The sequence below is a fragment of the Triticum urartu genome, chromosome 1A, assembly GCF_056163025.1.
Source record: "Triticum urartu cultivar PI428250 chromosome 1A, HENAU_Tu73, whole genome shotgun sequence".
NCBI lineage: Eukaryota > Viridiplantae > Streptophyta > Magnoliopsida > Poales > Poaceae > Triticum > Triticum urartu.
The window spans coordinates 10,929,898-10,942,695 of NC_141873.1; the positions used below are offsets into that span (position 1 = coordinate 10,929,898).

The 12,798-nt window shown below is 48.5% G+C and overlaps 1 protein-coding gene across 1 annotated transcript; it reads left to right on the forward strand.

Moving 5' to 3' along the window:
- The first annotated feature begins 427 nt into the window (after nt 1-427).
- LOC147988318 (uncharacterized) lies at nt 428-961 on the forward strand. The gene has a single exon (XM_087538255.1). The coding sequence runs from the start codon at nt 434-436 to the stop codon at nt 959-961; it is 528 nt and encodes a 175-aa protein (XP_087394381.1). The 5' UTR covers nt 428-433.
- The last annotated feature ends 11,837 nt before the right edge of the window (nt 962-12,798 follow it).

The window sequence follows — 12,798 nt, forward strand, 5'->3', positions numbered from 1 at the left end:
ACAGACATTTTGCCACCGCCACAGGGCAGTAGCAGAGGAAGCAGTGAGCATATCAGTAATAACTAACTTCTTTTCATTACTCAACCAGCAACTTTGCAAATTAACACCTGCTACTGTGACAGGCAAGCCAAACCACAGGAACAAATTAACACCTGCTGGCTGCTGCCCACGAGACCCCCTGAAATCAATCACAGCATGCACATACATCATATAACCCCACAAGTGTTTTGTTTCACACACGTGAGTATCCCAACACCTTGTACAAACCCCACAAGTGTCCTCATTTTGTTAATGTAGAATTCCATGCAGAGCTTACTTATCCATTAATTCATTCTACTTTAACATGCATGAGACTTCTATTTGTTTGAACATCCTTCATTTTTCTACTAATCCTAGCTTTCCTTGTGATGGTATTTCAGGATTGCTGTCTGCCATGGGTGACTACACAATCCGGATAAGCACCAGCTTGATCGATCAGCTCGCGCGCGATGACGAGAAGCAGGTGAAGAGGAGGACCAGGAAACCCAAGCCTAGGAAGGTCGTGGAGCAACCAAAGGAGCCTCGGGACAATGGCAGGGAACTTCCAACTGAACCCAAGAGCAGCCCTGCTCCTGTTTTGCCTTTTCCACCACCCATGTACCTACCAGTGACCCCCGCCGGCGATCCAGGAGGTGGAAGCCACATACGCGCCGCGGAGAGCGAGAAGGTGCTGGAGAAGCTGCAGAAGAAGGAGGCGACGATGCGCGAGGAGCTCACCAAGAGAGCCAAGGAGCTGCATGACAAGGAGTTCAAGCTGCCCTACCAGAACCCCTCTCCGTGCACCGACGAGAGAGCGGGTTGTGCCGAGTGCTACAGGAGCAACGTGCAGGACCCGCTCAAGTGTGCCGAGGCGGTCAAGAGGTTCGAGGCGTGTGTTCGCATGGCGAGGCGGGGCAGTGGCGCCATGGGAGCTGCTCAGTAGGCAGTAGCGCTGGGGGAGGGGCATGCAGGGGGTCGGAGCGAGGTGTCGTACACACGATTTTGCTTCTGTCGGGATTGATTGATTGAATAACCTGTCAGGATTTTTGGTGAGACCTGAAACACCGTCAGTTGTAGATTAATTCTGGTAACGGATTGCTACTGGTGTTGGCAACAAGAGGCCATGAGTGTTACTTGCATACATATTACAAAATGAAACGTGATTTTGCAGGGTTCAAAATCAATGTCTACTGCATACATTGTGCTGCGAAATTTGCAGGGTTCCTTGGATTTTAGCTCGTTTGTTTGGGATGAGTTTGAATAACCATTGTATGTTGATTCCTCCGTCTCGCATACATTGCGCTGCACTGCAAAATGAAATATGAATCGTGGGTGCAAATTAATGTGATTTAGCTTCAGCTGCAACATGTTTTTTGTAGCATAAAAGAAACCACCTGTTGCTGCTGCTTTGCTGGTTATTGGTAAGTCTGAGTGGTTGTTTAAAAAATTTGTAACCTTACATACCGCCCCGTTCCTAAATATAAGTCTTTTTAGCGGTTCCAATATGGACTATATACGGAGAAAAATAAGCGAATTTACACTCTAAAATACATCCATATTCATCCATATGTGGTCCATATTGACAAAAAAAATCATCTTGGTATACTCCCCAGTCTTTTGGTGGGCAAAAGATGGTTTGGAAGCTATTCAGATACAACAACACTGGGCTACATGACAGGAATGGTGTACACACCCAAAGGGCCAGCAGGCAGCAGCAAACCAGATCAAGATGAGATGGGCTCGGCCTAGGATGTTGATTCAGAGATGCTCGACTTGACGCCAGGCAGTAGTCGACCTACACCGCAGGCCCCGACTGCGGGCACGGTTCAGTTGTAGAAGCAATACAAGAAAATCAGGGATTAGGCCTATCATCATCCAAGAAAAGCCACAGTTGAAAAACTTTATTGAACAAGTTAAAGGCTAGTGTCTTCTCAGTTAACTAATGAACAAAGCAAAACAGATAGATACGATAGATAGCACACAGACACACATGTGACAATATTATCCTAACTTCTACTGAACCGAGGAGATTCGTTTGATTTGCATTACAAATATCTGAACTAGGTAGAGGCCAAAGCTCAACAAAGCCGATTGACCTGCCCTTTCTGCCTTGTTTACTCCTGCATGGACTGCCGGAGTTCCTTGGCTTCTCGACTGGCCTGCCTCCGCTCTTGAACCAGCCTTGGTATTTCATTCCATGTCTTCGGTTTAAACGCTCTTACTGCACATATCACAAATGACGTCAGAACAATAAAATAATGGAGAACAGACGTGCTGGCGTGGTAGATTTAATGGAATGGATGACTGCATCTGTTTGTTAAATGTGGCAAAGATAGAAGGACGTGCAGCAAGCATACCTTTATAGCAGGCATCTAGATTTTTGCCCTCAATGCTGCCCAGTTGCTGCTGCACGCATCTAGGGAGCTTCTTTATAGCAGGGCAGGCTCTAATTTGAAGATAGTAGAGAGACCTGTATACTTGCGGCTCATTCGGCAGGGATGCCAGGGTACTGCATCTTTCAAGCCAAAGGGATTCCAGCGATGGGGGGTGCTCTCCCGACAGACACTCCAGCGATGGGGGGTGCTCTCCCGACAGACACTCAAGCCAATGATCGTTTAGTTTGTTGCTATTGCTTTCTTCATAACTTATACATGTTCCTATGACTATGAGATTATGCAACTCCCGTTTACCGGAGGAACACTTTGTGTGCTACCAAACGTCACAACGTAACTGGGTGATTATAAAGGTGCTCTACAGGTGTCTCCGAAGGTACTTATTGGGTTGGCGTATTTCCAGATTAGGATTTGTCACTCCGATTGTCGGAGAGGTATCTCTGGGCCCTCTCGGTAATGCACATCACATAAGCCTTGCAAGCATTGCAGCTAATGTGTTAGTTGTGAGATGATGTATTACGGAACGAGTAAAGAGACTTGCCGGTAACGAGATTGAACTAGGTATTGGATACCGACGATCGAATCTCGGGCAAGTAACATACCGATGACAAAGGGAACAACGTATGTTGTTATGCGGTCTGACCGATAAAGATCTTCGTAGAATATGTAGGAGCCAATATGGGCATCTAGGTCCCGCTATTGGTTATTGACCGGAGATGTGTCTCGGTCATGTCTACATTGTTCTCGAACCGTAGGGTCCGCACGCTTAACGTTACAATGACAGTTATTATGAGTTTTATGCATTTTGATGTACCGAAGTTAGTTCGGAGTCCCGGATGTGATCACGGACATGACGAGGAGTCTCGAAATGGTCGAGACATAAAGATTGATATATTGGATGACTATATTCGGACACCGGAAGTGTTCCGGATGAATTTCGGATAAAACCGGAGCACCGGGGGGTTACCGGAACCCCCCGGGGGGTTAATGGGCCTTATGGGCCTAATGTGGAGAAGAGGAAGGGGCTGCCAGGGCAGGCCGCGCGCCCCCTCTTCCCCTAGTCCGAATTGGACAAGGTGGGAGGGGCGGCGCCCCCCCCCCCCCTTTCCTTCTCTCCCCCCTCTCTCCTACTTGGACAAGGAAAAGGGGGAGGAGTCCTACTCCCGGTAGGAGTAGGACTCCTCCTGCGCCCACCTCCTGGCCGGCTGCACCCCTCCCCCTTGCTCCTTTATATACGGGGGCAGGGGGGCACCCTAGAACACACAAGTTGATCCTCGTGATCGTTCCTTAGCCGTGTGCGGTGCCCCCTGCCACCATATTCCACCTCGGTCATATCGTTGTAGTGCTTAGGCGAAGCCCTGCGTCGGTAGAACATCATCATCGTCACCACGCCGTCGTGCTGACGGAACTCATCCCCGAAGCTTTGCTGGATCGGAGCCCGGGGAGCATCATCGAGTTGTACGTGTGCTAAGAACTCGGAGGTGCCGGAGTAACGGTGCTTGGATCGGTCGGATTGGGAAGACGTACGACTACTTCCTCTACGTTGTGTCAACGCTTCCGCAGTCGGTCTACAAGGGTACGTAGATCATACTCTCCCCTCTCGTTGCTATGCATCACCATGATCTTGCGTGTGCGTAGGACAATTTTGAAATTACTACGTTCCCCATCACTTCCTGGTGAGGCAAATCCCGGGCACTTGATATGTCCTAGTTTGTAGCACAAGTCATGCCGAAATTCATGGAAAATTTCGGCATGACCTTTGCTAAAAAGTGGACAAATCAAGAACCTAAAATTTGCCGGTATGGAAATGAATCAACATTCTGGCAAAACATATATAGGCCACTCAGCTTCATTAAAACAACAAAGCAACTTGGGCACAAACAACATGACCGCTTCAATGAAAAGATATAATCAACAATAAAAGTCTAGGAAGGGATCATATTTAAAATAAAACTTGCCTAAATAACCTAGATAATTAACCTAATTAAACTAGTTAACCTGACTAGTTCTCTGTCAAGGCCCTAACTAAATTTTTGCACTAACCTAGGTAATTAACCTAATTAAACCAGTTAACCTAACTACTTCTCTGTCAAAGCCCTAACTAAATTTTTGCCCTAACCTAGATAATTAACATAATTAAACTAGCTTACCTATGCATGAGAGAGAGAGAGGAGGGGTGGGGGCTTACAGAGGATGGCTCCGGTGGTGGCAAGGGAGGCAGGGGCATCTCCGGTGACGGCGAGGGAGGCAGTTGTGGTGAGGGAGGATCCGGTGGCGTCGACGGCGGCTCCGGTGGCGTTGATGAGGCCGCGCGGCTCCGTGGCGTTGGGGGCGGCTCCGGTGGCGTCGACGGTGCACGGCTCTGGTGGCTCCGGGGGCGTCGACGTCGGCAGGAGACGGCGGCGAAGTGGGGCGACGGCGAATCGGGGAGACGGCGGCGGGGTGGGTCGAGAGATTTGGGGGGCAAGTGGTGGGCGGGGGAAACGGTTTTTTTGTTAAGTCAACACTAGCGGTAGCGCGTTTCTCAGAACGCGCTATAGCTAAGGTAGCTATAGCGCTTTTTCCAAAACGCGCTACTGCTATACCTATGTAATTTTATCCCTTTTTTATTTCCTTTTCTGTTTCTATAGCAGGGGTACTGGAAACGCGCTGCAGCTACATTAGCTATAACGCCTCTTACTAACACATGCTACAGCTATGCCTTTCTCTATTTTTTCTCTTTTTCATTTATTTTGCTTTACATTTTATTTTTTTCTTTCTCCTTTTTCTGTTTCTTTCATTTTCATTTACTTTTCTATTTGTTTTTTATTTTATTTTATTTCCATTAGCAGTAGCACTCTTACAGGGAAACACGCTGCTACTCATTCCCTAGCGGTAGCGCGCTTCCTGCAAGCCCGCTACTGCTATGCGTAGCCCATCGTTCCACCAATGGGAATATTAGTAGTAGCGCTTTTACGGCAACACGCGCTACTGCTACAATCGTATCTGTAGCGCGGTTTATTCTGAACCGCTACTGCTATCTAGCACTAGCGCCCTTTTTTAACCCGCGTTGTTGCTAAATTTGTGTGTATAAGGTTTTCCCTAGTAGTGTTTTGACGACGTCGGCGCCTGCTGGTGTCGTGACCTTCTTGGAGGCGTCGTCATAGAGTTCTTCCTCTCCTTTCATGTTCCTTGGCTCTCCGGGTGAGAACCTAAACTTCAGTATTCTGGAGTGGGCAGCGGCGGCGTTTTACGTCGTAACCTTCTTGGAGGCGTCGCTTTGGAGGGTCAGCCTTTGGATGTTGTGCGGGCTCTTCTGTTTTCATGGGCGGTGTATGCCGGGGCGGCGGCTCCGGGATCTTCAGTTGAGAACTGAGGCAGCGGCCTCGGGCAGCGATGCGGCGGTTGCCCCAGGAGGTAGGGTTGTTTGTCGACATGGCTTGGGTGAGGACCTTGAGCTGCGTGGGTGATGTCTACTACACAACCTTCTTCTTGTAGACGTTGTTAGGCCTCCAAGTGCAGAGGTTTGTAGGACAGTAGCAAATTTCCCTCAAGTGGATGACCTAAGATTTATCAATCCGCGGGAGGCGTAGGATGAAGATGGTCTCTCTCACTCTCTCAAGCAACCCTGCAACCAAATAACAAAGAGTCTCTTGTGTCCCCAACACACGCAATACAATGGTAAATTGTATAGGTGACTAGTTTGGCGAAGAGATGGTGATACAAGTGTAATATGGATGGTAGATATAGGTTTTTATAAACTAAAAATATAAAAACAGCAAGGTAGCAAGCGGTAAAACTGAGCGTAAACGGTACAATGCTAGGAAATAAGGCCTAGGGTTCATACTTTCACTAGTGCAAGTTCTCTCAACAATAATAACATAACTGGACCATATAACTATCCCTCAACATGCAACAAAGAGTCACTCCAAAGTCACTAGAGAACAAACGAAGAGATTATGGTAGGGTACGAAACCACCTCAGAGTTATTCTTTTTGCTCGATCTATTCAAGAGTCCGTAGTAAAATAACACGAAGCTATTCTTTCCGTTCAATCTATCATAGAGTTCGTACTAGAATAACACCTTAAGACACAAATCAACCAAAACCGTAATGTCACCTAGATACTCCAATGTCACCTCAAGTATCCGTGGGTATGATTATATGATATGCATCACACAATCTCAGATTCATCTATTCAACCAACACAAAGTACTTCAAAGAGTGCCCCAAAGTTTCTACCAGGGAGTCAAGACGAAAACGTGTGCCAACCCCTATGCATAAGCTCATAGAACCCGCAAGTTGATCACCAAAACATACATCAAGTAGATCACGTGAATATCCCATTATCACCACAGATAAGCACGGCAAGACATACATCAAGTGTTCTCAAATCCTTAAAGACTCAATCCGATAAGATAACTTCAAAGGGAAAACTCAATCCATTACAAGAGAGTGGAAGGGGAGAAACATCATAAGATCCAACTATAATAGCAAATCTCGCGATACATCAAGATTGTATCACCTCAAGAACACAAGAGAGAGAGATCAAACACATAGCTACTGGTACATACCCTCAGCCCCAAGGGTGAACTACTCCCTCCTCGTCATGGAGAGCGCCGGGATGATGAAGATGGCCACCGGTGAGGGTTCCCCCCACCGGCAAGGTGCCGGAACAGGGTCCCGATTGGTTTTTGGTGGCTACAGAGGCTTGCGGCGGCGGAACTCCTGATCTATTCTGTCCCCCGATGGTTTTAGGGTATATGGATATATATAGGTGAAAGAAGTCAGTCAGGGGAGCCACGAGGGTCCCACGAGGGTGGAGGGTACGCCCAGGGGGGTAGGCGCGCCCCCCTGCCTCGTGCTCTCCTCGTTGATTCCCTGACGTGCACTCCAAGTCTCCTGGATTGCTTCCGTTCCAAAAATAACTCTCCCGAAGGTTTCATTCTGTTTGGACTCCGTTTGATATTCATTTTCTGTGAAACACTGAAACAAGGAAAAAAACAAAAACTGGCACTGGGCTCTGGGTTAATAGGTTAGTCCCAAAAATAATATAAAAGTGTTTAATAAAGCCCATAAACATCCAAAACAGATAATATAATAACATGGAACAATCAAAAATTATAGATACATTGGAGACGTATCAGTGGGCGGCAAGGTTTCCAGCTCGGTCAACGCGTCCCAGCGGGGGCGGTTGGACGGCATGTCGGAGCGGCGGCCCTGGATGTGGTGCGGCGTTCGTGGTCTGTGTGCGGTTGTCCTGAGCAGTTCGGGCTGCGGACTACCGTATCGTGCGACGTTGCTGCTCGAGGGTGAGCGGTGGCATGTCGGGGCGGTGTCCCCGGATGTGGTGTGACGTTCATGGTCTGCGTGCGGTTGTCCTGGGCAGTGTGGGCTGCGGGCTGCTGTATCATGTGGCGTTGCTGCTCGAGGGTGAGTGGTGGCATGTCGGGGCGGCGGTGTCGGTTGAGTGCGCAGGGCGCAACGGAGCAGTGGATGTCGAGGAGGCAGCCTCGGGAGATTTGCAGTTTCGAGGGCATGGACCTCGTGTCATGTGGGCGACGTGGTTGTCATCGATGTTGTTCGTGGGTGGGCTTTGCCCTGTGTGTTAGTCTTTGGGGTGGGCTTGGACCATGTTGTTCCGGTTTTCGCCTGGTTTTCCGTAATTAACTGGGCAATTCTTTTCTGCTTAATTAATAGATGAGGCAATCTTTGCCTTTGTTTCGAAAAAAAGACTTGATCGCTCTCTTAGCAGTTAGCACAAAGACGAGCCGCAACATTAGCATCCTCCAATAAAGCTTAATTTAAAACTAGAGAAACCACTCGTATTCTTAGCAGTTAGCACAAAGGTTGTCTTCTATTTCACTAACTTAAGCGGCCAGGTCTCCAACAGCGGCGAGCGGGTGGCCGACCAGGTGGCGCGGTGCGCTGCGGCCAGGGACCGCCCCCCTCAGGTACTCCTTCATGTCCTCCAACACCTCCCCTCCCCGTTTCTTCTCTTGTTCGGTTAGTTCTTCTGTCGCATTCCAATGAACATCTTCTGCATATTTTATCGGATGTGGGCATCTCTTTTGATCCTAGTTTTGGCTCTTCCTCTGCCTTGTTGGATGTTGTTCGGGCCAACGAAGTGGCCCAGGCTGATATTGCCAGGGCCAAGAACGCTGCTTCTCAGGCTGGGCCCACACCGGTTGTTGCTGGTGGGGCCGTGGAGGCACTTGATAGGGATCAGGCGCCCTTTGTTGCGCCTCGGCGTGGGGTACGCAAATGTGCTAAATCCTGCATTGCCCCATGCAGGTCGAGCCTTCGCATAAAAAATCTTTCCTTTCGATGAAGGCTCGGTTTTGGAACATCAGAGGTTTCGGCGCTAGGGGGCGTAGAGACCAGCTAAAAGATACTGTTCGGTCTGATAATATTGACATCATTGGCCTTGTCGAAAGGCTTAAACCCTCTTTCTCCCCTAATGAAACCTCTGCTGTTATTGGGATCGATAGATTTGAGTGAAACTACCTGGCTTCATCAGGCCACTCTGGTAGATTTATAATTGGTACTAAAAGAGATATGTTTGATTTTGTTGCCTTCAATCATGGCATATTTTGGGCTAGCACTGTAGTATCTCACCAATCCCTCAACGTGCTCTGGGAAGTTATGATAGTTTACGGTCCGACTGACCACTCTCTCTCTCTCTCCTACCTGTTCTTGGATGAAATTTTGAATAAGATTGAATCTTGTGATCTCCCCTTGCTTATCGGTGGTGATTTCAACTTAATGCGCTCCCCTTTGGACAAAAACTCCCCTAATTTCTCCTGGCCACTTGCCGATGCTTTCAATGCTTTCATCCGTGACTCAGCTATCCGTGAAGTGCCTAGGGTGGGTGCTCATTTCACATTGACGAACCACCAATCTTCTCCTATCAGATCTATACTTGACCGCATTTTTATTTGTCCCAGTTGGGACTCCTTGTTCCCACGGGCTTCTATTCAGGCTCTGCCCATAGTAGGATCTGATCATGCCCCCTGGTCCTCGACAATGGGATTCACAATGTTTCCTCTCGCGGTTTCAATTCGACGCCTCGTGGCTCCTTGTTGATGGCTTCTTTGAGTTGCTTTCATCTAAAATTACTTCCTTCCTGGCCTCTGACCGTCGTTCTTTTGGCCCGATGGACGATTGGCACCAGTGTTCGTATTTCTTAGGAAAATTCCTTCGTGGATGGGCCAGGAACCATGCTGTTGAGTCAAGGCGTGACAAGCTACGACTCACGACTCAAATTGACTCCCTTGATGCGCGGGCCGATGGCCCTGGGCTTTCTCTTCCTGAATGGCAGACCCGGTATGCTTTAGAGGAGGCCCTTATGGCCTTACACCGTCAGGCTGAGGTGTATTGGAGGCAAAGAGGCACCATTAACTGGACTTCGAAAGGCGATTCTCCAACCGCTTATTTCTTCACCATTGCTAACGGGAGGCATGGCCGCTGCATGATTGACAGACTGATCATCAATAACTCCAGGGTATCTGACCATTCACATATCATGTCTCATGTGGTCGAATTCTTCTCCTCCCTCCTCTCCGCTAAACCCGAGGTGGGCTTTAGACTGGCACATTCCTTCTGGACGACACAGGAGCAGGTTTCTAATGACGAAAACGAGGCCTTGATAATCGCCCTCTCTGACGAGCAGATTTTTGAAACTGTTCGTTCCGCCAACGCCAATTCGGCCTCGGGCCTAGACGGATTCTCCATCCCTTTCTTCAGGCAATTCTGGCCCCAGCTGCGGGGCCTCGTCCTTGCTATCATCCAAGGCTTCTGGTTGGGAACCGTCAATATTTCTCGTCTAAACTACGCTGTCCTCACTATCATACCTAAAGTTAAAGGGGCTGACAAGATCTCTTAGTTCAGACCTATAGGCCTCATCAAGAACTTTGCAAAAATCTCGGCAAAAGGATTTGCTACTACTAGGTTATCTCCCATTGCTCATCGCACTCTTAGTCCTTTCTAGTCGACCTTTGTCAAAGGCAGGTCATCCTGGACAACATCCTTTGTCTTCATGAGATTGTCCATGACCTGCGTGTTCGTGGCTCCAAAGCGGTGATTCTTAAGCTTGACTTCGAGAAAGCTTATGATTCGGTCAGTTGGAATTTTCTTCGTCAGGTGTTACTGGCCAAGGGCTTTGATGGGTCAATGGTTCACAGACTAATGCAGTTGGTCACGGGTGGCCACACTGCGGTCTCGGTAAACAAAAACATCAGTAACTTTTTTGCCAACGGTAGGGGCCTGAGGCAGGGTGACCCGACTTCCCCCCCTCCTCTTTAACTTTGTGGCTGACTCCCTCTCCCACATCCTGACTCGGGCCGCGGCAGCTGGACATATCACCCCGGTCAGCTCCCGCCTTGTCCCTAATGGCATCTCCCATCTCCAATATGCGGACGATACGATCATAATGGTTGAACTTAACGATGAAAGTATAGCTCAGTTGAAGTTCCTTCTGCTCTGCTTTGAAGCCCTATCTGGTCTCAAGATTAACTTTGCCAAGAGTGAAGTTATTGTTACTAGGGTCTCGGACGTTGAGGCCCAAAGAGTTTCTCATCTATTAAACTGCTCCCTAGGCTCTTTTCCTTTCAAGTACCTTGGCCTCCTGATCTCCCCCAACAAACTGCTGGCTAAAGATTCCGCCCTGGTTGTTTCAAAGGTGGGCAACCGGGTCCTGCCGTGGAGAGGCCACTACAACACTCAAGCTGGCAAGGTCGTCTTAATCAATGCCTGCCTTTCTTCCCTCCCCATGTTCCTGATGGGTTTCTACCTCCTTTCGGGAGGGACACACGCTGGGTTTGACAAACACAGGGGCGCCTTCTATTGGAATTCGGCGGACAACAAGCGTAAATATAAGATGGTGAAATGGAAGCTTATTTGCAGACCTAAAAACCGTGGTGGGTTGGGTATTATTAACACTACCATCATGAACAAATGCCTCATCATTAAGTGGTGGGGAAAATTATGTCTTCTGCGGAGACTCCGCTGTGGCTTAACATTCTCAAAACTAAATACTTCCCTGCGTCGAAGCCCATGTTCGCTGCGTCTACTGGCGGCTCCCAATTCTGGCAGTAGCTCGTTAAAGTTCGTCCGATTTTCCAATCTTTGGTCAAGTTTATAGTCAGGAATGGAAAATCTACTCGCTTTTGGTTAGATTGGTGGTGCGGGGAAGCCACCCTTGCGGTGACGTTCTCGGTCTTGTTTTCTTACTGCTCTAACCCGAAGATCTCTATCTTTGAGCTCTCGGTGAATAATTGGGATCCGGACCTTCGTAGAATGCTATCTCCTGAAGAATTGGAAGACTAGCATCATCTTATTTTGCTTGCTTCCCCTTGCTCTCGGAGGAAGAGGACTCGGTGGTATGGCCCCATTCTGCCTCTGGTCGCATTTCGGTTAAGTCTTTGTATGCTAAACTTATTTCGGGCTCTCCCACTTCCAAGTCCAAGTGCATTTGGAGCGCCTGCGTCCCTCCTAAGATCAAAATTTTTCTGTGGCAAGCTTTTCGTGGGAAGCTTCCCGCGGCGGACCAAATCCGGAAAAGAAACGGCTCGGGCTCGGACAGATGCGCCTTGTGTGGGGACCTTGAAAACACTGAACACATCTTCTTCCCGTGCTCCTTGGCTAAATTTGTGTGGTGCTGTATTTGTTCTTGGCTCGAGGTGGCGTGGAATCCCTTTTCTTTCGTGGATCTTAGGGGATTGGTCAACGGTTTGTCTGGAAATTCTAAAAGGATCTTCTGGGTTGGGCCGTTTGCAGCGATTTGTTGGTCGCTGTGGACCACTAGAAACAAGTTTACCATTGAGCATATCTTCCCGGCTAATCCTGTTGATTGCTTATTTAAAACTAGTATATTCCTGCAGCAGTGGAGATCATTGACTAGGGATGCTGATCACGAGGCCTTCGATGCTATGGTGTCCAAGATTCGGGCTACGGCTTCCTCCTTGGTGCGAAGTCAACGCGAAGCTTCTTAAACCCTGGCATCTTCTTTATTTACCTTAGTTCTGGCCTGCGTGCCATGGTTGGCTGGTTAGCCATGTATCCGAACTCCTTCTATTTGTCTGCCCTGTCACTGTGTTGCTCGGGTGTTGATTGTGCTACTCTGCCTGGTGGCTTTATTCATAAAGTTGGGCGTATGCCTTTTATCTAAAAAACTTATTTAGAGCACATGCAGCTATGTCACCTGACCAGAATCGCAACGCCATCCCAATTAGCTTCAGCAAATAATTGCCTGCATGCATGCCTTGGAGGGGCGCTTGTTTAGGCGCTTAGGAAATAAAAAGTATTAATTAGGAAAGTAGCGCTAACGTAGGAGTCTGTTCCCCCAACGGAGCAGCGCTTGTTTGGGCGCTAACTTAATTGATTGTCTGTATAAAAATAATCTCCAACAC